This window comes from Phyllostomus hastatus, unplaced genomic scaffold (assembly GCF_019186645.2).
Source record: "Phyllostomus hastatus isolate PE091 unplaced genomic scaffold, TTU_PhHast_1.1 phas_scaffold_1674, whole genome shotgun sequence".
In the NCBI taxonomy this organism is placed as follows: Eukaryota; Metazoa; Chordata; class Mammalia; order Chiroptera; family Phyllostomidae; genus Phyllostomus; species Phyllostomus hastatus.
This window is the reverse complement of record NW_025334011.1, coordinates 16,596,007-16,622,113: the sequence shown is the minus strand read 5'-3', so window position 1 is coordinate 16,622,113 and position 26,107 is coordinate 16,596,007. Positions and strand designations below refer to the sequence as shown.

General features: G+C 41.3%; 1 protein-coding gene across 1 annotated transcript; it reads left to right on the top strand.

Moving 5' to 3' along the window:
* Nucleotides 1–382: 382 nt before the first annotated feature.
* MSRB2 (methionine sulfoxide reductase B2) lies at nt 383–23,728 on the top strand. Its single transcript, XM_045858002.1, has 5 exons — nt 383–526; nt 9,977–10,077; nt 14,615–14,691; nt 20,011–20,158; nt 22,862–23,728. Exons 1-5 carry the CDS (start codon nt 409–411, stop codon nt 22,964–22,966), a joined length of 549 nt encoding a protein of 182 aa, XP_045713958.1. The 5' UTR covers nt 383–408; the 3' UTR covers nt 22,967–23,728.
* Nucleotides 23,729–26,107: the final 2,379 nt, after the last annotated feature.

Sequence of the window (26,107 nt, the reverse complement as noted above, 5' to 3'; positions counted from 1 at the left end):
GTTACACTCAAAAACATAAATATGTCAAAATAATTGTGCTGAGTAACAGAAGTTAAGCAAAATTAAGTGCATATTGTATGATTTCATTTATCTTCAACTCAAGAAAATGTGAACTGATTTACAGTTCCCTTTACAAATAATTTTAGAAATTCAAACCAACTGGGACACACCAGTGTTTGGGTTGGGAAAGAGAGTGGGCCTGGGTGGTGTGGGGCAGGGCGAGGGGCAGAGCAGGAAGGGGCAGGGGGTAGGGCGGGGCAGGAGCACGAGCGGGTAGGAGAAGGGATCCACGAGGGGTAGGCGTGCATGGCTGGCGGGGCAGGAGCTTTGGGGCGAAGCCGCAGGGGCTGGAGGGGGAGGGGCTGGGCGGGGCGGCGCGGCTGGGCGGGGACTGCGGACGTTGGAGTAATGGCGCGTCTGCTCCGCGTGCCTTGGAACCTCCGCTTCCTAGAGGCACTTCCTCGGGCATCGCGGAGCCGACCAGTTAGCGGCGCCCTTGGCACCAGGGCCAGACACGGGGACGCAGGTAGGACGCAGGCCCCGCCGGCCCGCCACCGCTTCCCGTTTTTCAGTTATTCCAGTTTCGGTGGCCGCGACTTGCGTGCCCAAATGCTGGTCTGAACCCCGCTGGGACACTGGGTTGCAAACTTGGAGGGGCAGGAGGGGAGTCACTGAGAATTGAAGGAGAAGTATAGATCCTCTCCCAAAACGTGCACACAGTTTTTTTTCTTTTGCATAAAACTCTGGGTTCAGGACGCCCTGACGCATATTCTGGGACTCTAGGTGGAGACCCGCGGTGGGGGGGGCGGGGGGGGCGGAATCAACGCGACTCCGCGCGCTCTCCTGGGAAGGCCCTTAGTCTTTTTCCTCTTTTACTCTGTCCCCGCCCCCCGCTCCCTTCCAGTCGAGTCTGGAAGCAGGCAGTTCAGACCTGGAGCTCCTGTGGTTTGGCTTTCTGCTCTGTTCTATTCCTGTGATGTTTCCAGGACCTAGGGAAACACGGCCTAATAACCCGTCCCCTGTAAACTGATAGTCATTGCTTGTCAATCGTTGAGACCGGCAAGGGGAAAGTGTTTACGTTTTCTGCCAAATGCCTCTGGCATCTCTGCTAGATTGGGTCTCCTTTACAGTTCACTTGTGAGTATATAATCTCCTATATTTCAGATCTGTTTCAGGGTAATTTAGTGGCCCCTGTGGATTGGCTTCCAGACTATCTCTGAATCCAGTTCTGTTCTGTGTTCATTGAACACATTTAGAGATACCTAATTCTGCTGAAAATGTACCCCAGCCACTTGGAACTTTTTATTCCTGGAAGTTTTCAAAATGTAGTGTTAAACAGAAGCACCAGCATTATGGAGTGATAGCTGATCCAACATGACTTCCAGTTATGGCCTTCAGAACCCCTTGGTGTCTCCAATTAGCCAATCTGGTGATATCTGTTGCCTACCTATTGTGTGCCAAGCACTGATTTGCTAAAAACGTCACAGTTGTTAGCTGGAGTTCATATTCCCCTTTTATACGCTAGTGGTTTCAGCAGAAACCTATCCTTTATGAACATACTTTTTGCTGCCTGGAAACAGCCTAATGAATTCTCCTTGAATCTGAAGTTCTTCAGCAACATTAAATTTTGGCCAGACATCAGTACATAACTAGAGTTGTGTAACTTATCAGACACCGCCTCCTGCACCTTGATCCTAAGGAAGTAATTCAAAGGAACAAGGCTATATGTACAAAGATGTTTTTAAGAACACTACTTTTAAGAACCAGAAACTGGCTGTTGTCCAGTCTCCATCAGTTAAGGAATGCGTGCACAAACCATGAAAGTTCAATTCAACAAACTATTAGGCATCCATTAAAAATGATTAAAAGGTAATTAAAGGCTTTGGTGTGGACAGTGTTACTTAATGACTGTGTTTTGGGTAAGTTGGTAAGTTGGTAACTTGGTAAGTTTAAGCCTTTTTTTTTGTCGTCTATAAAATAAGGATAATGACAATAGTAGTCTTGTACAGAATAAATGGGAAAAATAATTTAAAATACTTTATCACAATGATTGGCAGTTAGTAAGCACACAGTAAATGTTAGTTATACTTACAGAAAGAAATGGAAAAGACAAAAGTGCAGTCCACATTTAACCATGTGGTGTGGACTTTGGGAAGGTTGGAGAGAAAGAAATTAGAAGACGTTGAAAGTGACAGAGGACTGTTCTCCAGCAGCAAGACTTGCGATACACAAGGGCAAGGCCCCTATAATTTTTGTCATCTAAACCGACAAAGCAAAATGAGAAGGAAACTTAGAAGTATTAGGAAAAAATAATCTGTTGTTTCAGGAAAACATTCTTTGTGGAAATATTCTGCTTGGACTCCATCTGAGCTGAAGTTTAAAACAATCCAGTCACTGTGGTGGGAGAGGAGGTTAATTCTACAGTTAGAGTAGGTGGGGAATCTTTTTACTCCATAGGTTCTTTTATTTTCAACAAGTAGTTACTGAAATGAGACTGGCTCGTGTGCGACAATTGCAGCATAGCCACTGTGGCAAGAAAGGTGAGCAAAGCCGGGAGGTGGGTGACCGTATGAGCAAGAGTATGTTTTATAAATATGAGAAAATCAAGGCCCACCTCATGGAACACATGGCTGACAAGAAATAGAGCCTGTGCAAATGACACAGCATAAAGAGAGAAAGGAACCCAAATGAATCTTGAGTTTATCAAAGCATAGTTCAAGGTAGAGCTGTGTAACTATCAAATGCAATGGCAGCAGCAGCCCAGACCTGATAGTGAAGATAGCAAGAGAATGCAGAGGGAATCTGAAAGACATGTGGTTGAAGGACCCATAGAAGGTGCAGGTGATATGGATTGAGGACAGAAAACATCTGCATGCATGCATGCACAGCAGTGTGAGGAGACCAACCTGAATCCTGCTCTCCAGACACTGGTGGCCAAAAGAAAGACAACTCATTCCCAAGTGAGACCTTGCTGTGTTATATGTACATGCACCTAAATTGCTGTAAAACTTCACAGAATTTACTCATAATGCAACTTTAGTCATTTCCTAAAGCACAGTGTATTATTACTCTGCTCAGACTGCCATGACAATATACCTTAGGCTGGGTGGCTGAAAAAACAGAAATGTATTTCCTCCCAGTTCTAGAGACTGCAAGTCCAAGATCAGTGCTGGTCAGGGTGTTGGTTTCCCCCCGAGGCCTGTCTCCCCTTGCAGATGGCTTTTTCTTTGTGCTTTCACATCCCTAGTGTGTCTTCCTCTTCATACAGGGACGCCAGTCAGATTGGGTTAGGGCCCATCCTCATGACCTCATTTTAACTTAATCGCCTCTTTAAAAGTATGGTTACATTATGAAGTCTTGAGGATTAGGACTTTAACATATGAATGCTGGGGGGAGGGTGCAGAGTTCAGCTCACAATACCCAATTTAAACCTCTTCAAGTGATGCAGATCACTTAAATCCTGACCTGAGAGCACCAACTGACCACTTGTCATTTGGCTATCAAGGCAGAGTCTGTCCCCACTTGACAGTCACCTAGGTCCGCAGATTGGCAACAGCATGTTTGTAATCAGTGCTTGAATGGGTGCTTCATCAGTGAGCTTTAACACTGATGCCCACCCATGAAAACTTTTGCACACAATAATAGTGTAAAAGGTACGTATAGGTAGGGGTTAGAAGAGCCATGACAAATGTAGTTTCTTGTTGTATTTAGATGAAGGAGTAATTTTGTTTAACAATCTAAACATAAGTTTTTAACTAAAAACAATTGCTGCAGAGGAAGAAGGTGGGTGCCTGAAAACAGGTTGTCACTCTCTAACAGGTGTAGTGAAATAGAAAGCCAGGGAAGAGGGAGCTGGGATGCATGCCTCAGGTTCAGAGCTAAAGCATGGGAGTCCCACCAAATGTAGCCCTTCATGAATTCCCCTTTCTAGTGTCAGCTGTTATATTGTACTGCATGTTGAAAGACACTAAGAGCAATATTTTCAGGAGACAATAGGTTTTTTTTTTTTTCTCTAATCCCATCCCACTTCCTTCCCAAAAGGAGATAGATAGGAAGATAATGGCAGCTTTGTGAGCTATAAATCCCAACCTTAACTCCAAAAGTTGATCCTCCTCTTAGCTATCCATAGAAATAATGCAGTAATGTAAGATCTTTGCCAAAGCCAAGGATATGTGTGGAGTGATGTGGCAGGGCAGATATCTGAAGGGTAAGGAGAGCTTTTGTCATTGTGCTCAATTGCGCCTTTCTTTGCTAGATGTCGGTAATAGCCAGGATTCAGATTCCACAAATTCCCCTCAAGGATGGAGTTTAGGTTCTGGGAGGAGGAATCAAGAACAGCTCATTCTAACTAGCAAAGCCTGTTTTTACTCTTACCTTCTGAATTTTCACCTTTTGGAGTGGCCCTTGTTTGACTACTCCTGGCTTAGATCATATTCTGACACATTGACACTGGCCAGCTCTTAGCATTTTGCCCTTGGTTGAGGGCTTACAAAATATAATTATACCTGTACACCCACCAGTCTTCTACACTGCCTTCCACTTCCCTTAGGGTTAAACATATAGTTCACACCCATTAAAACTAGTTCTGATCCTACTTGCTCTTAAAACAGCAACAAAAACAATTCCACCTGATAACCAAGCCTAAAATGATTTAAAAAATGTTTCCACATTCTGTTGGCAGTTTAGCTTGCATTGCTTTGTAAAACTCCTTTATTGTTATTTCGAATAGTTATCCAAAGCTTATGTGGTCAGTAAATTTTTCTCAGTTTAATGGTTTCCAAACTTGATGTACTCTAGGTCAAGCGTAGCTCCACAGCTCTCCCCTCTCTTTTCTAAATCATCACTTTATCCTTTCCACTGGATCAGTCTCATCAACACTTTACGGTACTATGATTTTTGTCGTATTAAAAATGCTTTTGACCTCACTTTCCTTTCTAGCTACCTTCGAAACTCCTCAAAAGACTGATCCAGAGGTACATCTGTCTTTCCCTCCTCCCTTTCTCTTATATCTATTCTGATCAGATTCACCCCTACTCTTCTACCTAAACTGTTCTTTTTCAGGTGTGTCAGTCATCTCTTTCATGACTTTTCAACACAGTAGATTATTCCATTTTCATTAAAATGCTTAGCTCCAGGACAGCACATTCTCTCAGTTTCCTTCCCATCTCTGTCTGTGGCTCCACATAACATCAGCCTGTATGTTAGAGTGCCTCAAAGTCAAGCCCTTGGGCCTCTCTTTGTCTGCACTCACCAAGTTGGGGATTGTCCAGTTTCGTGGCTTTAAATACATCTTAATTCTGAGGAGTCCCAAATTTATATCTCTCCCAGGGGCCTCTCCCTGAACGCTTAAGTCCATATTTCCAGCTGCCTACCTGACCTCTCCATTTGAATATCCAATTGACATTCTTAAATTTACATCCAACACCAAGTTTCCAAACCTACTCTTCCTGCCCTCATTCCCATTGTCCAGTACACGACCAGAGCCTTGGAATAGTGACCGTTGACCCATTTACTTCTCTCATACTCCACAGCTGATGTATCAGCCCATCCTCTGGCTCTGCCACCAGAATGTGTCTAGTGTCTGACCACTTCTAAGCGCCTCTACTGCATCCACCCTGACGCTCATCTCTTCCATCTCTCAGCCAGAATATTTGTTTCTTTCATGTTGATTTCCTGGCTTTAGCCTTTGCCCTGCTTCAGTGGTTTTTAAACGTATATCAGTCACTGATCCTTTTTAAACGTTAGGTCAGGCCATACCTCTGCTAACCTTCCAGTGACTTCCAAACTTACTCAGAATAAAAGCCGATGTCTTCACAATAGCCTTCAAGGTCCTGAATGATCTGGCTTCCATTACCTTTGTTCTCACTTCTTTAACCTCCCCCTACTCACTCCACCCCAGTGGCTCTGCTCTCTTTGCCATTCATCAGATATATTAGGCCCACTCCACCTGCTTTTCTTCTTGCCTGCAGTGCTCTTCTCCCAGATATTCACATGGCATGTTTGTTCATTTCCTTCAAGTATTTGCTGATATGTCACCTTTTTCAAGTTATTTTAAAATTTTTATTGTTGACATTATTACAAATGTCCCCCACTTCCCTTCCCTTTTGTCCCCCTCCACCCAGCCTCTGCACCTCCCCCAACTGCACCACACTGTTGTCTGTGTCCACTGGCTATGCAAATATGTTCTTTGGCGAATCTCTTCCAGTCCCCCTCTCCGACCCCCTCCTCTCTGAGATCTGTCAGTCTGTGCCATGTGTCCATGCCTCTGGTATTATTTTGTTTGTCAGTTTATTTTGTTCTTAAGATTCCACATATGAGTGAGACCATATGGTATTTGTTGTTCTCTAACTGGCTTATTTTGCTTAGCATAATAATTTCCAGGTCCATCCATGCTGTCTGTCACATAAGCTTCTTTCTTTTTTACTGCTGCAGTAGCAGTCCATTGTGTAAATGTACCACCGCTTTTTGATCTGCTCATCTACCGATGGGCACCTGAGCTGTTTCCAGATCTTGGCTATTGTAAATAACACTGTTAGGAACATAGGGGTGCATCTATTCTTTCAGATTGGTAGCCTTTTGTGACTACTCCATTGGAAATTGTGTGTGTTTACACGTGCACATACATACATACACAGACATGAATACATGTGTACACACATCCTCACTTTCTAAACACCTTTGTGATTTTTAAAAAATCACCTAAAGATCTATATTCTTTTTTTTGTTTTAATCATTGTTCAAGTACAGTTTTCTCCCTTTTACTCCCATTCCAGCAGGTCTATATTCTTTACTTATTTAGTTATTTTACTTCTACTCCTTAAGGGCAGTGATTCTTTGTGTATTTTCTTTACCCCTGTATCCCTAACATTTAGAATATTATCTAGCACACAGTAGGTGCTCCGTAAATATTTGTTGACTGAATGAAAAAAAATGGTTATTAAATGCCAAAGCACTATAATATATACTAGTGATACATTGAACAAAGACAATTATTTCAGACTTCTAGCTTCTAGATTAATGAGACATCCAGACAAATTACCCTGCAGTCATTATGATTAAATAAACCTATCAAGGAAATACTGTGGGGCATGAACACAGAGAAGATCTTGCAGTTCAGGCTCGGGTGAGGGGGATGGTGGTCAGGGAAGGTCTCTTGGAGAACATAACATGTAAACTGAGATCAGAGATTGGAGACCTCCAGTTTCTGGTCTAGAATGTAGGGATCTTAAAAGTCTTCACTCTGTCTTAAGTAAAAAGCTGAGCAAAACATGACATATTCTGGGAAACTCAGAGGATTGCAGTTCAGAAGGACTGGGGTGTGGTGGAAGATCACACAGGGCTTTGCAAGTCACATTGAGGAGTTTGGAATTTAACTTGAGTGTATTATGTTGTATTGAATAGTTTGGGGCAGTGAGAAAAAGGAAGTGATCAGGATCGGCAAGGACTTACGAAAGAGACTTTTATAATAATGTACACTGGAGATACTGGTGGCCTAATGCAAGGTGGTAGCAGAGAAATGAGAATGAACAGATTTGAGTCATTTAGGAAGTAGAACTAACAGGGCTTGGTGCAAGGAAAGTGGAAGAATTATGGACAATGGCCTGGCTTCCTGGTTTGAAACCTGGGATGGATGAGCCCATCCATCCCATGTGAGGGGAAACGTGAGGAGAGGAGCAGATTTGGGTTCAGGCGACGCAGACACAAGAAGGCCTTTTGTGCGTGTAGTTTGAGATGGGACATCCTAGTGAAGATATCCAGGTGTCGGTTGTACAGGGTGGGCAAATGTAGGTTCAAAATTGTTCACATGGGAAAAGACATGCAGGTTATGATTATTATAATAGCTTTATTAACTCAAAAAATTGTCATTCACAACTGTAAGCCTACTTTCGCCCACCCCTGTATATTGATCTGGAATTCAGCAGAGAGATCTAGGATGGAGAGAAAAGTAGATTTGGGAGTCTCATCATATAGATGGTACTTGAAGCTACCAAATGGATAAAACCCCAAGGAGCACATGTGGAGTGATGGCAGAAGAAAGCTAGGGTGGATAGATTACTCTAAAGCACCCCAAGATTCCAGAGTGGCTTGAGGAAGGGAAATTGAGGAGGAGACTGATAGGGAGTAACTAGATGCTCAAGAGAATTTGGTGTCCTGGAGGCCAAGGGAACAGAATATACCCCCAAAGAGAGAGTATCAAGTGTTAATACTGCTGAGAGGGAAATAAGGATAAAGTGTCCCTGGGTTTCACTAAGAAGTCCCCACTGAGCCCTCTGAGAGCAGAGTCAGTGCACTGACTGCAGGGGTGGGGGGTGGGGGTGATGTGTCCTCAGTGTGTCACACCCTGTGGCCCATCCTGTCAGCTGGCCCCACTGCTGCCGATGCTCATTGCTTACTTGGATAAGGTGGTAATTTCTACATTTTTCTGTTGTAAAGGAGTATTTTCTTCCTTGTAATTTATAATCTTTGGCATCATATTTTGAAAATGTTTGATTATTCCATTCTTCAACAGCCTTCACCCAGGGGGTTTAGAGTCCCCTGATGGTTCTTGATTGAATCAGTTATTATTTTATTGATTGCAGAAATGGTGATTTTTAAAAATTTTATCATTCCTTCTCCATTTATTACTTGGCATTTTGCCTGATAACTCTGAAAGCTATTGAGCAGTAAAAATTGTCACATAAATACATTTTGCTTTGCTCCCCAAGAAATGAGTTCCTGAAAAATTGTGTGTAATTGAGCTATATTTCCATAGTAAAAAATAAATTCCTGTAGCCTTATAAAAACTGTTTAAGAAAGGACAACATTTAGTATATGTAACAGGCAAAAACCCTTTAATAAAATGTAAGCAAACATAAGGGATCCACAGTATGCAATACAGAAATAACATATTGTACATTATTATGACCTGATGATGAAGATGTATGTTTTTTCTTGCTGAAAGAGTGTTTAGGAATGTTTTGTAACCAAAATGAATTTCCAATATGAGGTTCTGACATGTTTGATTCTTGCTAGTGAGATCACAGGTGTTTAACATTTTGTCTTCAATGCAATGGCCAGGTTACTTACCCTTTGGACCTCTGTTTTCTTGTTGAGGTGGACAAATTATAAGATCCCTTCAAATTCTTAATGTTGGATGGTTAAAACATGTATTATATATATTGGCTTCCTATTCTCCTTTCGCTAAAGAAAGTAGAGTTGACCCTTGAACAAGAAGGGGTTTAGGAGTGCAGTTGAATATCTGAACATAACTACTAGTTGTCCCTCTGCACATGCGGATTCCCAGCTTCGGATCAAATATACTGTCTGGTCCTAGTTACTTTGTTTACATTCATTGGAAGAGAAGTAGTAAGATAGAGGCCAGAGAAAGTAGAAGAAAGGAAACAAATTGTGAATAAAAACTGAAGCATTAGAATAGGTTCTGGTGGGTCTCAGTTTCCCTTTCAGGAGTATATGCCGTAGGGGTCCTTTCTTTTTTCCCCACACAAGAAGGATTTTTAATAAAGACTTTCCTTGACAAACAAAATCAGAGATATCTTTATAAACCCGCAAGGGAGAGGAGTTTAATAACCCGCTAGCTCAGCCTTCTTTTCTTTCCAATCACTCAACTACTCCCAGCTGTATCCTGACAGGAACTAGTGCTTTGAACATAGTAATGGAAGAAGGATCAATTTCTTCCCTTAGGTACCTGAGGAGAATTTATTCTGCATTGTTTCATATTTCAGCTGCCTCTTTAGCTTCTATGCCTCAGGGGGACTAGGAAACTGGCTCTCTACTTATTACTCATTTCTTATTAAACTAATGACTCAATTAAAGCATTTTGTACCGGAGCTTTCTGGTTTCTTTGACAAATGAATGAGTGGGAGAGAGGGGAGGGAATGACTTATTCTGCTGGGTAATAGTGTACTTTAGGAGAAAGGCTAAGGATCAAAAGGTCATTGTGCCTTTTTGTTTTAATTTTAAAAATTTTATTTAACAGGGTCTCTTACAAAGCATGAGCCATCTCTTGCCAAGAGTGAGTGGCGAAAGAAGCTGACTCCAGAGCAATTCTATGTCACCAGAGAAAAAGGAACTGAACCGGTATGCGAAACAAGCTTACAGTTTTCAGATTAGAGGCATAGAGAGTGGGATTGGGATAGATCCAGTTACAAAAGCTGACTGATCATCCTCCCGTCAGACCACCGATGTCCACCCAGTTGTAGAAACCAGAAACCTTCCCTTGGACATGCCACTCTCTGCCTTCCATCACCTCGCCATCTATTCTGCCTCCTAAGTTACCTCCCAGTCACTCCTCACCACTGCTCTTGCTGCCATGCCCGTCCAGGTTCCCACCATCTCTTGCTGATTGGACTGCAGTGGCCTCCACTCTTCTGCTCACAGCCATTCATCTCCTCATCTAGCCATTCTCCACACGGCCTCCAAAGAGATCTTTCCAAAACGCAGATCTGACCACATCACCCCCTGCTTAAAGTCTTTCAGTGACTTTACACTGCTTTCAAGGTAAAGAGAAACGTGTTTAAATAGCTAAGAAGGCCGTAACATCCCTGGCCCCTGCCTCCCACCCCCATCCTCAAATCCTGCCATTTTACCTCTCAATCTGTGAACTTTGGCCACACTGTCCTTTCATCTCTCAGACACCTGGGCTCCCCTCTCCCCTAGGGCCCTTGTACCCGGTGTTCTCCTTTCCCATCACTGTCCCTCCACCCCTGCTAATTCATTCAAACCTATATTTCAGCTCTCAGCCCAAACCTCACTGCCTCAGGGAAGCCTTTCCTCAGCTCCAGTGTGGGTTTGCTTTACTCGTCCTTTTCCTTTGTTGCACTTGCCATTGTTGGTACATCTCTAGCACATAACGTGGCATCTGGCACTCAGAAAATAAATTGCCTGAATGTTAAGTGACTAAAGACTAAGGTGGAAACATTATTTAGACTACATTGAAGAATCTCACCTTTATTCATTTCCTGAGAGAACAGTCCTCAGTGGTTCCTCATTATAATATTACTTTTACAGCACTATAGTTCTTAACAAGTGGCCTGTTTTAGACCCTAGTTGGCCCCTGGAATATAGCTATTGAACTTGACTATTAGATGCTTTAATTTGTGAAGCAGACCCCACAGGGCGGACCACAGCACAGTGGTTTTGCAAAGTTGTAGAGTATTTATATCTTTACTGTAGCAGTTTCTACAAAGTGCAAGTAGCTGTCCATGCGCATGTGGCCTTGTAATCACGGCCTCGCCCTCCACTTCTATGCTGAAGTCATAAGACAGGCCAGCAAATCCCAACAGATTTTTGTGAAAGACTGGTATTTTTGAAAACTTCCTGTGGGTAGGATTTTAATAAAGCCTTTACTGGGAAAGAGACTATGTTTGCCATTATTGCATATGGCATAAGGGAGCCATACGTGATTCTCAGTACAGTTGTGTGCATTCCCAGACTATTCTAGGTCAGACCTGTTCTCAGGCAAAGCTTGGTATATATACAGAGCCTGGAGATGAGCTGCCTGATGTTTAGAAGAAAACTTTTGGATTCTCAAACAGATGGTGCATTATACTCTTTGTTTTTGGCCATTTTACAAAATGAGCCTCATCTGTTTTAACTAGTGTTATAAATCCCTTTCACTTCATCCATTTCCACATTTAACTTTTTAAAATATTGCAGAACTATAAGCCTTTGTTAGCTTCATAAGGCCAAGGAAAAAGAAGTAAAACATCTAAGCTTTTTGATCGGTGACTCCAAATTAAAATCGAGTTCCATGTGTTTTTATTGGGCAGCAGTAATGTGCTGGCCCTCCACTAGGCATGATGAAGGAGTTTATATCCTGGCTGAGCAATAACTAAAAGTCAAATATTGGGAGAAGGTAGGCTTTATGCTGGCCACCCTCTGTCTGCCCAGTAGTCATCTACTGAGGGAGTAGTCATCTCCCTTACCCTCTGACTGCTGAATGAGTTTGACCAATGGGAAATGCCAGAGAGATCAGATGGCAGGATAGAGAATTGAGGTCCAGGGTCCTCTCTGGAGCTCTGTCCCTCCAGTGCAGATTGAAGATGCAGCAGGCAGCCCTCACCTACAGTTGCAGTGTCACAGGTTCTGGTACCTGCCCCTTCCTTTGGCCCACAGGCCTAGCAGAGGATGTGTATTCTGTGGTCACTGGCCCAGGGGTGCTTCACTCTCCCTTGTTGGTTTCCATTGGCCCTGTCCATGGTTTCCATTGGCCCTGTCCACACTTCTTTTTAGAGAGCGGAGAAGGGAGGGAGAGAGAGAGAAACATCAATGTGTGGTTGCCTTTTGTGTGCCCCCTACTGGGGACCTGGCCTGCAACACAGGCATGTGCCCTGGCTGGGAATCAAACTAGCAACCCTTTGGTTCCCAGGCCAGTGCTCAATCCACTGAGCCATACCAGCCAGGGCTTCCCACCTTTGTAAATGGTTCTGTATTAAATTATCTACAGATTATCCCTTTTCAGGGTGTCATCTGTTTCCAGCAGGTTTGTTGAATTAACAAGATCATAGAAGGGAGAACTCCCATTGGTCCAGACTGTCTCAGTCATTTTGGACTGCTATAACAGAATACTATAGACTTCAGGGCTTAGACAACAAACATTTATTCTCACTGTTCTGCAGGCTAGAAAGTCCAAGGTGCTGGCAATTTGATGGCCACAGAGAGCTTTCTTCCTGGTTTGCAGATGGCCACATTCTTACTGTATCCTCACATACTAGAGGAAGAGAACAGCTTCTCTCTCATGACTCTTCTTATAAGGGTGCCAGTCCCATTCATCAGGGCTTTACCCTCATGACCTTGTCACCTTTCAAAGGTCCCACCTCTAAGTACCAATGCATGGTACTTAGGTTTCAACAAACCTTCAGTCCATAGCACAGACGTTGAAAACCCAACAGGTATCTTGAGTGCCATTCTGTCTCTCATCTGTCCTCCTCCCCATATAATCACTTCAGTTCTGTCTTCTAAATAATTCTGTAACTTGCCTTCTTCTTCTATTACCACTGTTCCTGCCACAGCTGAATCCAGGCCTGTATTAGTGGCTCTTTGGTGGTTCTTTGCCTCCAGTGTTTTCTTGCCCCTGGTCCACCCCATTCTTCACATGGATGTCGTGTGCACACCCGGTTTAAATTTCCACTGGACACATACCAGGTTTCAAGTGAACACTAGTAGAACAATTAAGATGGAAGCTGAGTTTAACTCTAAATAAGAGCTAGGACAAGAGCTAAAGTTGGGGAGGAGAGAGGGAGACACTGGGAGATCTGGCAAAGAGGTAGCTCACAGATGTCATTCATCAGATATATCGGTTAGTACTTCCTTTTCATTTCAATATTTTAAAATTATGATACCAGTTCCTTGTCACTTCCTCTGTCCAGCTGCCCCCTACAATGACAAAATTATATTTTCAATCTTATCAGGCTGTCTGGATCCTATGACTGGGCGTTTCTAGATCAATGTCCGAACTGGGAGCCCTTGGGCATATGTGTCTCATCAGCCCAGGTGGGACGGATGTGAAACTTCCTTCTCCTGATAGATAGATGCTCATTTCCAGTGTTGGGAACGAGCATTCCAGGGGACAGGCCAAAAAACGACCAGTTCACTACTGTTCAGATTTCTCCAGCTAAGTTTAAGGTCTTTAAAGAGGGAAACATCCATGTGTGCCCAGATGGTAGGCTCAGGAGGTTATTGAAATTGTCCATTATTTAGCTCACTGGAAATGTGCCATTAATACCACCACAGGGGACTTGAATGTTTGACCTGTGAGTTTGTTGCGTTGAGAAATCTAGAGTGGCTGGAAGAGCCCAGCATATTTCCTGATCAGCTCTGTGACTCAGTGAGCCATTCTGTACTCCCGCTTCTCTTCCATCCCATAAAATGGGACAGTGGTTCATAGTTGGCGAGTGCAAGGTTTCTTTTTCTTTCATTTTCTTTGACAAAAAAAAATTGTACAAATATGATCTTTTTTTTAGCCAATGACATCCAGTTTGCAAAATAACATTTAAAAAATTTACTCAGCTAACTCATTGCCTCAAGTTTCCTTGTGTTCCTCCCAGAAGACTTTTACACCTGCAGACTCTGAAGCCCCAATTAATGTAGTAATTTCATCTATGCCATCACTTAGGCACTGGGAGAATCTACCTCATTATTTAGTGTCTTCAACACTGTGAAGCATAGTAAAGGCACAATCCTGATCTCACTGAGCTCTACTTCTTATATATTCATAATCTTTCTTTAATTGGAGATTTCAAAGTGTTCGACAGGGGACTAGATTCCTGTTGCATTGACTCTATTGAAATGGAGACTGAAACTTTACACAATCCAGGGGACTGTTCTCTCCCCTTTTCACGGACTTTGATGTTCCTGGATGAATGGTGCTATGTAAATATAGAACATTATTAATGTCATAATTTGAATATTTGGCACAATAAAGGATGGGTTATAAATAAGTCTGCAGGCTGCTTCATTGGGTGTGTGGTAATTTTCTCTCTGATGATATTTGCACTTTGTCAAATTAGTACAAAATTTCCTCTGTTTGGGTACTTCATCTTGGATTTAAATCTATTGTATTATCTCCTGTTAGAGTTATGAGAAACCTAACATGATGTATCTGTTTGACTTTCAGCCTTTCAGTGGGATCTACCTGAATAACAGGGAATCAGGAATGTATCACTGTGTGTGCTGTGACAGCCCACTCTTCAGGTGAGATAAAATATCAAGAGATTCTGAAGGAGAACAGACTTCTAAAGTCCTTCAGATCTGCCTCATTTGATGCCTTGGATAAAAACATATCCATGTTGTTTTTAATTGTCCTCCTCATCTGGCATGGTTGCTACAAGGAGAGCTATTTATATAAGATACTTGCTTGTCTCAATTATTTCTAATATTTACAACAATTAACAAGACTTCTTAGCCTATATTCTTCTTTCTGTATCCCCGAGAAATAGCAAAATAATAAAACTTGGTGGGCACCTTAAAGAGAAGCTATTAGAATTTTTTCCCTGGGAAAGTTTTTTTTAAAAATCTAAACCATAATAGTATTTGCTTGGCCATGTGATTAAAACTATATCTCTCTCAGGGAAAATGGATTTATAATTCAATTTAGGAAATGTAGAATTTTATGAGGACAGATTCCCTACAATGCTTGACAGAAGTGAATACTATGCCCTCTTCTGTGTAGCTGAAAGTAAATTTAATTGTCCCTTGATTTCAAAGCCTCTTTTAAGTCAATCAGGATCTGAAATCTCTCAACAAAGGCCTTTTTGTTTAGACATGCGGGAAACAGTCTTAAAAAAAGTAGATTCAGTGGAGAAGAAAGGAAAACATCTTTGAAGTCTTGTTTTTCAGAACTTCAAAGATGTTGTTTTTTTCTTTTGCATCAACCCTAAATTGGTTTAGAATAAAATATAAATCAAGCCAGCTCTGTGAGTCTTCCATTAGGCGGTGCTTCATTATGTCCTTTGGGTTTTGGGCAGACTGGGCTTTCCTGCTAATGTGGCCTGAATTTGGAAAGCCAGATCCCGCCTTCAAGGTTGAGGAATGATTAGGATTGATTTTCCTTCATGCTCAGGGAAGGGCAGGCCTTTGCCCATTCATTCTGTCAGTGGCCACTGAGGAGACATCTAAGATGACAGTCAGCCTAGGATGGCCTGGGGACAACTAGGAGACAAAGGTTAATTTTGACACAGTAAAATGTGGGATGCATATTTTTGAGACAGTTGTGCCATGACTTCTGGTTCTGTTAAAGAGAAGTAGGATCTTGAGATGGCCAGCCTGCTTTAAGCCAAAGGACCATGTTGTAACAATGTCGAGGACTGCCTTATTACTGTATGGTACAGGCAGATGTTCTGTTTCTGTCTTTGGACTGTGAAGACAAAAGATTAGAAACCATCCTTGGAAGAGCATTCTCCTTCATTTTATTTTTTGGGGTTTTTTTCCTCAGTGGTGTTCCAGTTTATGCAATAGTAAAGTTGAGAACCTTCTTCCTACCCAGTGCCCACCACCCTCTCACCACATGTCAGAGCAGGCACGGATGCCCAGGATGGTGGAGCAGGGAGGACCCCAGAGGCCAGGGCGGAGAACTCTGTCTGGTAGAACTCTCTGCGATGATGGAATGTTCTATATCTGCTCTGTCCACGGTGGACCACTAATCTCATGTGGCTGTTAAGCACTTGGAATATGGCTAATGCCACTGAAAAACTGAATATTTTATCTTATTTAATTTTAATTACTTTAACTTATAAGGCTATGTGTGGCCTGGCTACTGTTGTAGCGCAGTGGTAGTCCAAATTAAGGAAGTTGACTGACCAGCCCCAGGTCCCTAAGGTGGTGAAGCAGCCAAGACTAACAGGAAAGCAAGTTGATTCTCTAAAAGCCTGTGTGCCAAGTGGCCAGTTTACTGAACTGCCAGTTCACCAACCTTATTTGTTTCTTTTCAGTCACTTAGTTTTAGTTGAATAGTGTTCATTTTCTTTTTTTAAAGGACTTTTGAGTTTGTTTCTATTCCATTTTGCTGCTTCTGGTGCAGCCAAGACTAAGAGAAATAAGAAATATTCATAAGAATCATTTCGGTCCCAGAATATTCTCTTTTTAAAGATATTTTATTATAGTGTAACAGTGGTTAAAGCTGCCTAGAAGTACATCCTCACTCCATAGCCCTGTGATCTTTGGCAAGTTTCTTAATCTCTCTGTGCCTCAACTCGGTCTCCTGTAAAATGAGCATGACAGTAGTACTGAATGTATAAGGTCAATGACAGGATTAATCTAGTTATGAGTTAACACATAAGAGCACCAGAGAAATGCTTGGCAGAGGCCAAGCTCTCAGTACTAGCAGTGTTAGCAATGATAATCTTTCTCGGAGCTAAATACATAAATGTATCTTTGATAATGAGGAATTCTTGAGAATATATTCTAATTAGTGAGAATTTATAAATGAAGGCTATATTGCTGAGCATGCTTCTCATTCAAGAGGATAGTCTGGGGAATATATTCTTGTTTTGCCTCTCATTTCCCCCCTCACTGTGTCCCCAGTTTCCAGCCTTAATTATAGGGGGCAGGGATAGAGAAAAATATACATTTCTTCAAACGCTTGTATGAAGTCAAAAGGAGGTGAAAAGTCAGTCAACCAAAACTACATCGCTAAAGAGTCGAGTGGGTGGGGGACCACTGCCTCTCTGCAGATGGGCTCGCAGCTACCCGCAGAGTTGCCTGCACATGGAACCATGTGGTGTGTGTTCAGGGAGAGCTGCTGACTCCAAATCAGAGACCTTTAAGTCAGGGTTTCCAGGGTCTAGGACACTCAGGATGTTACTGATCCTCTGAGGACTCCAGACTGTCCCTTTGTGACTTTGCCCCCTTCCTGCTTCCTCTCTACACCTTCCTTCTCCCTCCATTCAGATACCAGTTCTGGAAGTGTTTATGAAAATCTGGGTCACATATTTCCTGGTCATAAATCTTAGAAGAAAACGGAGTCTGATGTTAGTTCCCTTTTTGTGTAACATCTGATGTCCTACATGTTACTGGTAACTAATGTCGTTTAAGGCTCTTTTTTGAGCTGCGATTCCTTCAATGAACAGAAGTTCTTCTAAGATACTAGGGTTGCGAGTTACCACTGGGTGCCTGAGGTGTCAGTTTGGGGGGCTGTAGAATTTCCAGAAATGAATCATAAACCAGAGAGAATATGAGAAGAGATGATCCAGAATGGTTGTAGTTTTTCAAGGATGGGCCTTATAATCTGTTAATCATTTCAGTATGTATGTTGAAATTTCTAATTGGCCTTAATATTTAGGTACCCAGCCTTGAATGATGTATGATGGCCCTCTCATATTACTTGGCAAAATCTCCAGTTTCTGTTAATTGCATCAATAAAGGTTTATTGTTTCTCATAAAATGTTTAAATGACTTTTTATAAGTCTTAGATTCATTCATTAAAAAATTTATTATATTCATAATTCTCCATTGAAACTCCTTTAAAGATCACTAGTTTATACACAGTGCTGAGGGTGGACAGGGTATGATTAGATGATACTTAAGATGTTTGTTCATGGGCCAAAGTGGCACAGATGAATGCTTCTGAACCTTTGGAAAATGATTGCAAAAAATCCAACCTGAATGTGCAGATACTTGTAATTGGATCCACAGCTATTCAAATTGCATGGATATCTGTTATTAATAATAATGATGATATTAAAAATAATAGCTACTGACTTACGTACCAAGTGTCTGACACTATGCTGTACAGAAAGTATCTCAGTTAATCCTCTCAGCAACCCTGTGAGGCAATGATGCCATTACTAATCTATTGATTAGGACACTGAGGCTTTAAAAGATTAAATAACTTTCCAAGGTCACATCAAAGTAATAGGCAGAGCCTGGATTCACACCCAAGTCTTTCAGAAGTCCAAGTCTTTACTCCTCAAAGTCCTACCTGTGGTTTTCAAACCTGGTCTGAGGATCCTGAGAGTTCCTGGGACCCTGTAGGGCATCTGTGAGGTCCCCTCTTTTTAACTACATGTTTGCAAGGCCCCGTCTCCTTTCGTGGGAACAGCACTGCAGCAGATCGAACGCAGCACATATGAAGACTCAGTAGTCCTTACTTAAGCTAGACATTGAAGAGATTTGCAAACCTGTAAAACAGTGAGACTCTTCTCACTAAATGTTTGCTTCGTTTTGGAAAATATAACCATCTGTCAAAGAGTCATTTATTTTTTGTCTTTTTTTGTTTTTACTCTTTTATTTTTCTTAAAAATGTTATTTATATTATATAATGAATTTATTGCTTTTAAAAATAAGTGACTCAGGAGAAAAAAATTAAAAATAGTATGTACGTATTTTTCACATTCTCAGTTTTAATTTATAATTTGTAAAATATTGATATACCCAGCTGTTTACTCATGTAAACACCAGCTCTCAGCAATCCTCAGTACTTTGGCATTAAAGGATCCTGAAACCAGAATGTTGGAGAATCACTGCATTGCATTAGATGTTTCTACTAAGGTTTGTGCTCTAAACTGAGCTTCTTTCCCTGTTCATAGTCTGGGGATATGATTATTTGCCAGATTTTTTTTCACTTCACTCAGCTTTTTTTGCAAGGTTTGTAATTCGTTTCTCCTCATTTTTCCTTAGTGCCATCTCATTGCCATTTAAAATGGAAAAATCTTGTTTCCTAGTGCCATTTAAGAGAGCCTTCCTTTAAGGCACTTAGTGGGTCTTTGGTGGGCAGATTGCTTGTTGCCCTCCTCCTCCTCTGGCCCTCCCAGCCTTCAGCATCGCTGGTCCCTGTGAGCCTTCCAGGAATCTTCACTGCAGTGATCAATTCAGAGTGACCAGGCATCTTTATTAATTATAATAACTATAGTGAACATTCATTCATAAGCACTTACCATGTGCTCCATAGAGTAGCACTTTAAATTCTCAAAACATCCATAAGGTAGGTATTACCCCCATTTTACAGATGAGAAAACTGAGGCTTAGAGAGGTGAAGCAGCTTGCCCAATTTCACACAGCTAAGAAGTGGCAGGGGCAGTTCTTGGATTCCCACAGGCAGTCAGGCATCTGTGTTTAGGTAAACTGAAGTTTCTGTTGCTGAAATTGTCTGTTTCATCAGATCTCATACTTCTCTGACACTTCATGCTCATGATGCCCTCCTTTAACCACTGTTATTTCATTGTAATGGCCCCCCTTTTCTACATTTAGGACACATGGGTTCAATCTGTGTTTCTTAATATGCAACATGGTTCACAAAGCTCCTAGTGTTTTTAGGTCCGTGTCGAACTTTGAGAGGGAAGCCTTTAGAATCAAAGGAACAAGAAACCCTTTCACTGCAATGGGATGATGTTTTTAATAGTGAAGGTGCAGTGGGCAAAACTCCTATAGAATTGATTGTCACATAACTGGCCCTGGGATGTGGCAGAGGAGGGAGGGAATCAGATCTGCTTGGTAGAAAAATTGGTTGGGGCATAAATGCTACTTGTGTGTTAATAACGGTCTTAGCAGCTGTAACTCTGGGAATGTCTTCCTTAGTTCTGAGAAAAAGTATTGCTCCGGCACTGGATGGCCCTCGTTTTCTGAGGCCCATGGAACATCCGGCTCTGATGAAAGTAACACAGGAATCCTGAGACGTGTGGACACCTCATTGGGATCGGTTCGCACAGAGGTTGTCTGCAAGCAAGTGAGTTTCTTTGTTTTGTCTCTTTGGTTTTTCTTGATGTTCCCCCAAGTGTCACAAAGCGCTCTCTTGTCCTTGGCACATCTAGTGGTCACTGAAGCCCACTGGGTTTCTAGTCATGCTGCTTTGATCTCTCCCCCATCATTCTGGGTAGGTTAGAGAAAGAACCTTCCTGAGCCACTCTCTGAGTAGCCTCTCCTGCTTCTAGCCTTCCAGAGCTGGGAGCTGAGTGAGAATATGAAAGAAAGAGTTGGCCCTTCACATTCTTTGGCTGTTTTATTTATTGGGATGACATTAGTTCACTAAGTCATACAATTTTCAAATGCACAACTCAATGAAACATCTGTACACTGCATCATAACCCATTGCCCAAAGCAAAGTCTGTTTCTATCCCCATTTATTCCCCCTTTGCCCACTTTCACCTCCCCTACCCTCATTTCCCTCTGGCTATCACCACACTATAGTTATCTATAGTTTTTAAATACATATTTGTTTCAGGTATACAGCATAGTGGTTAGACAATTCTATAGCTTACAAAGTGATCTCCCTGATAATTCTAATACCCACCTGTACTTCATAGTCCTGTGACTGTTTTGTAACTTTTTAATCCCTTCACCTTTTAAAAAAAAATTATTTTTGAAACTATTACAGATGCTCTCCATCCCCTGCCTTTGCCCACCTCCACCTAGCTCCCACTCCCCCTTCCCCTAGCCTTCACACTGTTGTCTTTGTCCGTGGGCTAAGCATGTATGTTCTTTAGCTGATCTCTTTACCTTCTTTTATCCAGTTCCCTCCATCCCCACCCCTCTCATATTCATCAGTTTATTCCACATACCCATGTCTACGTTTGTTTTTGTTTGTCAGTTTCTTTGTTTTTTAAATTAGATTCCACATATAAGTGAGATCGTATAGTATTTATCTTTCTCTGACTGGCTTGTTTTACTTAGCATAATAATCTCCAGGTCCATCCATGCTGTCAGAAAATAAAAGATTTTTTTCTTTTTTATGGTCAAGTAATATTCCATTGTGTAAATGTTCCACACATTTTTATATGCTCATTTACTGATGAGCACTTTGGCTGTTTCCAGATCTTAACTATTATAAATAACACCACAGTAAACATAGGGATACATATATGAGGTCTGTCCAGAAGGTATCCAGCCATATAATATGAAAAATAGAGACATTTATTGAAGAAGATATAAGATACCAGAAACATTGTACACAGGACAATGGCACCTCAGTCCCCTTTAAAGTAGGCACCTTGGGACCTCACACAGTTCTCCCAATCACCATCAGAATCACCATCAGAATGCCCCTGAATCTCACTGATGGTCTGAAATCTCTTCCCTTCCAAAGATGATTTAAGTTTTGGGGAAAGCCAGAAGTCGCAGGGCAGCGAATCTGGGCTGTACGGGGGCTGAGACACCTGGGTGATTTGATGGTTTCACAAAAAGACTTTGCATGATACATGATGCATGAGTGGGTACATTGTCATGATGAAGCTGCCAATCACCAGTTGCCCATATCTGTGGCCTTCTGAACCACATGAATAGTTTCTGCGGAGGAATGTTCAAGCTTAACACAAAATTTGATGCAGATTCGTTGCTCTAATCACTTTTTTTGCATACCAGAACCACACAGTACACATGCTCACTCAGTGGCATTTACTGCCCCCACTGACTAGTACAATGAAGCTGTCACTGTTCACTCATGCACATTCCAGTGCACTCACCTTGGATGCCAGATTGCATCAATGTGTGCAAACTATTCTCGTTACATTAACAATGGCTAGATTTTTTCCCGGATAGACCTCATATTCTTTTGAATTAGTGTTCAGGGTGTCTTGGGGTATATTCCCAGAAGTGGGATTACTAGGTAAAAAAGAAGTTCCATTTTTAATTTTTTAAGGTATCTCCATACTGCCTTCCACAGTAGCTGCACCAGTTTGCATTCCTACCAACAGTGCACAAGTGTTCCCCTTTCTCCATATCCTCGCCAACACTTGTTTGTGGATTTATTGATGATAGCCATTCTGACAGGTGTGAGGTAATATCTCACGGCCCTTCACATTCTTTAGAACAGGGACAGGCAGCAAAGGCCCAGTGTGGTTGGCATCTCTTCATCTTCTTCCCCAGTCTACAGTGTGTCAGTGACAGTCAGGGTGACACTACCAGTGACAGCACCATACTGTTCCCTCTGTGAGCTAGGTAGAAGAGAGTGCTTAAATCCAGACAACAGATTTATGTTGATATCCTGTGTGCTCAAATGTTCTGGTTTTGCAAAGCACCAAGGCAAGCAGATAAACAGAGCATAGTCTTATCTTCAATTAAAAAATAATAATATACTGGCTACAACAACATTATTGAGTAATTAACCAGGAATTGTGTAAATGCTTTATATGCATTATATCAGTTCATCATCACACAATTCTATTAAATAGCTACAATTATTATTATTCCTATTTTATGGATGACTTAATCAAGGCCTAAGTTCAATAACATGCTTGCATTCTCGCTGATAAAACAGAGAGCTATTTACCACTGCTGATCTTTGCAGTCTTTCATTTCTTAAACAAATTCAATAGACTTTTTCCGCACACGGATGTCAAACACTGGGTGGCCACATGCGGTTTGTCTGTTTACTTTTACAATGTAAAGAGCTTTTTCTCATTGGAGAAATGACAGAGGCCTCTCTCCTCTGCAGTGTGAAGCTCACCTTGGCCATGTGTTTCCTGATGGACCTGGGCCTTCCGGTCAGAGGTTCTGCATCAACAGTGTGGCGCTGAAGTTCAAACCAGGGAAAGCCTGACTCTCTCCAAGAGACCCCTTCCCTTGCCACTCCTTCATTTACACCCTCAATTTTCAAAATTCACCTGACTGACTTGTTCATTTAATCCCAAACTGGGCTGTTTGCTGCTGGCACAAAGCAAGTCACAGCTTCTCTAATAATTTATTTATCTGGAGTGAACTTGACCCTGACTCTGGCTCTGATTGTGGAATCTCACAGTATGACGAGGATAGCCGTTTCAAGCCAGTTGGCTCATGTAGGCTCTGCCTGGGACCCAAGGGCATGGCTCTTTGGGGACATCAAGAGGCTCATGGACTACAAGCTAAAAATCTCTACAAAACTACCCTGAAGCTTCCATTGCAGTTAAGTCCTCATGGACATATATAGATGAGGGGTCAGGTGCAAAAGAGGGAGGGGAAATAGAGGATTAATCAACAAGCCAGCAATGAAAGAAGCACCGAGGAGTAGGACTGTAGAAGAGCTGTGCTTTGGGAGGCACATACAGTGATGGATGGGATGCATGATTCTTTTTAAAAATTTAGAATGTCTTGAACATTCTAGGTCCAACCTTGTAGCCCTCAAATAAGTTCCAATGGGAGCATGTTAGATTTCAGAGATAATGAATAAAAATGCCTACGAAGTTAAACTTCAAAATGTTCAAATAAAATATTTACCAAAATTTATGTTTCTTCATCTAAGTCTATGAATTTGCTCTTTTATAAAAACAAGACTAAATCAAATGCCAAAAAATAAATAGATCACATGGTTGTAGGGATTTGTTTATATTAATACTAATGGCAACTGAAGTGCTTTACAAATTGAGAGTCTTGAATAATTTGTTATTGAAAGTGTTTGAATCATTTTATTTGGGATTTATGGGCAGAAAGAAAACTTAATTATTCCATTTTTCTCTTGATTCACTTGTAATACATGATTTAATTCTTCTTTTAGTGACTACCTTGGAAATCACGGCATGCATTCTTTACTTGTTATAGCCATATGAAAACTATTACTTTTATTTTTACTTCTCCAAGAATGCTAACATTAGAACACTTTAAATGCCATTACCACCCTCCCATGTTTCATGTTACCATTGTCATGTGTTTAATTTTGCACAATATGAACCCCCACGCATTGTTAATTTGCATGCCAACATCATGTGTATTTACCTGAACATTTGCAGCTTTCTGTTGCTCTTCATTTCTTCCTGATCCCATGTTTTCCTGTGCGATTATTTTTCTTCTGCCTGAAGGACTCCTTTTACTGTTTTTTTTTAGTTCATGATTCTTAATGGTAAATCTCAGTTTTTGTTAGTGAGAAATGTATTTATTCTCCTTTAACTTTTAAAGCTCTACTAAGGGAAAATTTATATACAAAAATTGTACATATTTAGTAAATTTTTGTGAGTTTGGTCTCCTTTCATTTTTGAGGAGTTGTTTTCCTTGGATATTGAATTCTAATTTGGAAAAGTTTTATTTTGGTATTTTAAAGGTTTAAAGTTCCATTGTCTCATGGCTTCCGTTGTTCCTTCTGAGAAATCATTGGTGTTATTTTTTTTTATTTTTAATGATATATTTTATTGATTATGCTATCAAAGTTGTCCCATTTTCCCCTTTATTCCCCTCTGCCCTGCACAGCCCCTCCCACCCACATCTCTCCCTCCGACCCCACTTTAGTTCATGTCCATGGGTCATACATATAAGTTCTTTGCCTTCTACATTTCCTATACTATTCTTACCCTCCCTGTCTATTTTCTGCCTACCATTTATGCTACTTATTCTCTGTACCTTTTCCCTCTCTCTCCCCCTCCCACTCCCCTGATGATAACTCTCCATGTGATCTCCATTTCTGTGGTTCTCTTTCTGTTCTAGTTGTTTGCTTAGTTTGCTTTTGTTTTAGGTGTGGTTGTTAATAATTGTGAATTTGTTGTCATTTTACTGTTCACAGTTTTTATCTTTTTTTTTCTTAGATAAATCCCTTTAACATTTCATTTAAGGGCTTGGTGATGATGAACTCCTTTAACTTGACCTTACCTGGGAATCACTTTCTCTGCCCTTTTATCCTAAATGAAAGCTTTGCTGGATAGAGTAATCTTGGATGTAGGTCCTTGCCTTTCATGACTTGGAATACTTCTTTCCAGCCCCTTCTTGCCTGCAAGGATTTTGAGAAATCAGCTGACCATCTTATGGGAACTCCTTTGTAGGTAACTGTCTCCTTCTCTCTTGCTGCTTTTAAGATTCTCTCCTTAATTTTAACCTTGGGTAATGTAATTATGATGTGCCTTGGTGTGTTTCTTCTTGGGTCCAACTTCTTTGGGACTCTCTGAGCTTCCTGGACTTCCTAGAAGCCTGCTTCCTTTGCCAGATTGGGAAAGTTCTTCGTTATTTGTTCAAATAAGTTTTCAATTTCTTGCTCTTCCTCTTCTCCTTCTGGTACTCCTATGGTTCAGATGTTGGAATGTTTAAAGATGTCCTGGAGATTCCTAAGCATCTCCTCAATTTTTTGAATTCTTGTTTCTTCATTCTTTTCTGGTTGGATGTTCCTTTCTTCCTTCTGGTCCACACCATTGATCTGAGTTCCAGTTTCCTTCCCATCACTATTGATTCCCTGTGCATTTTCCTTCATTTCACTTAGTGTAGCCTTCATTTTTTCATCTAATTTGAGACCAAATTCAACCAATTCTGTGAGCATCCTGATCACCAGTGCTTTGAACTGTGCATCTCCTCGTCACTTAGTTGTATTTGTTCTGGAGCTTTGATCTGTTCTTCCATTTGGGCCATTTTTTTTTTGTCTTGGCCCACCTGCATCCACACAACTGCGGTTCCTTAGAAGAAAGTACATTCTCGGTGGAAGGGATGGATCACAGCTCTTTTCTTTCCAAGTTTTCCACCTGCTGTGTTCCTTGGTAAGTGTTATTGTTGATTTTTTGAAAGTAATGTGTTTCCCTCCCTCCTCAGCTGTTTTTATGAATTTCTGTTTTTATTTGGTTTTCAGCAGTTTGTGATGTACCCTGGTGTGATTATCTTTGTATTTATTGCACATAAGACTCATAGACTCTGTGAATCTTAGGTTGATACTTTCATTAGTTTTGAAAAATTCTGTTATTATCTCTTCTCTGTTGCTTTTTCCCTACTCTCCTTTCCTTCTGGAACTTTAATTACA

What these genes read in the sequence shown, in the direction of transcription:
- MSRB2 (XM_045858002.1), top strand. Translation starts at nt 409, where the DNA reads ATGGCGCGTCTGCTCCGCGTGCCTTGGAACCTCCGCTTCCTAGAGGCA. An exon ending in GAGAAAAAGGAACTGAACCG is followed by an intron (nt 10,078 to 14,614) that starts GTATGCGAAACA and finishes TTTGACTTTCAG; the next exon opens with CCTTTCAGTGGGATCTACCT. An exon ending in TGTGACAGCCCACTCTTCAG is followed by an intron (nt 14,692 to 20,010) that starts GTGAGATAAAAT and finishes TGTCTTCCTTAG; the next exon opens with TTCTGAGAAAAAGTATTGCT.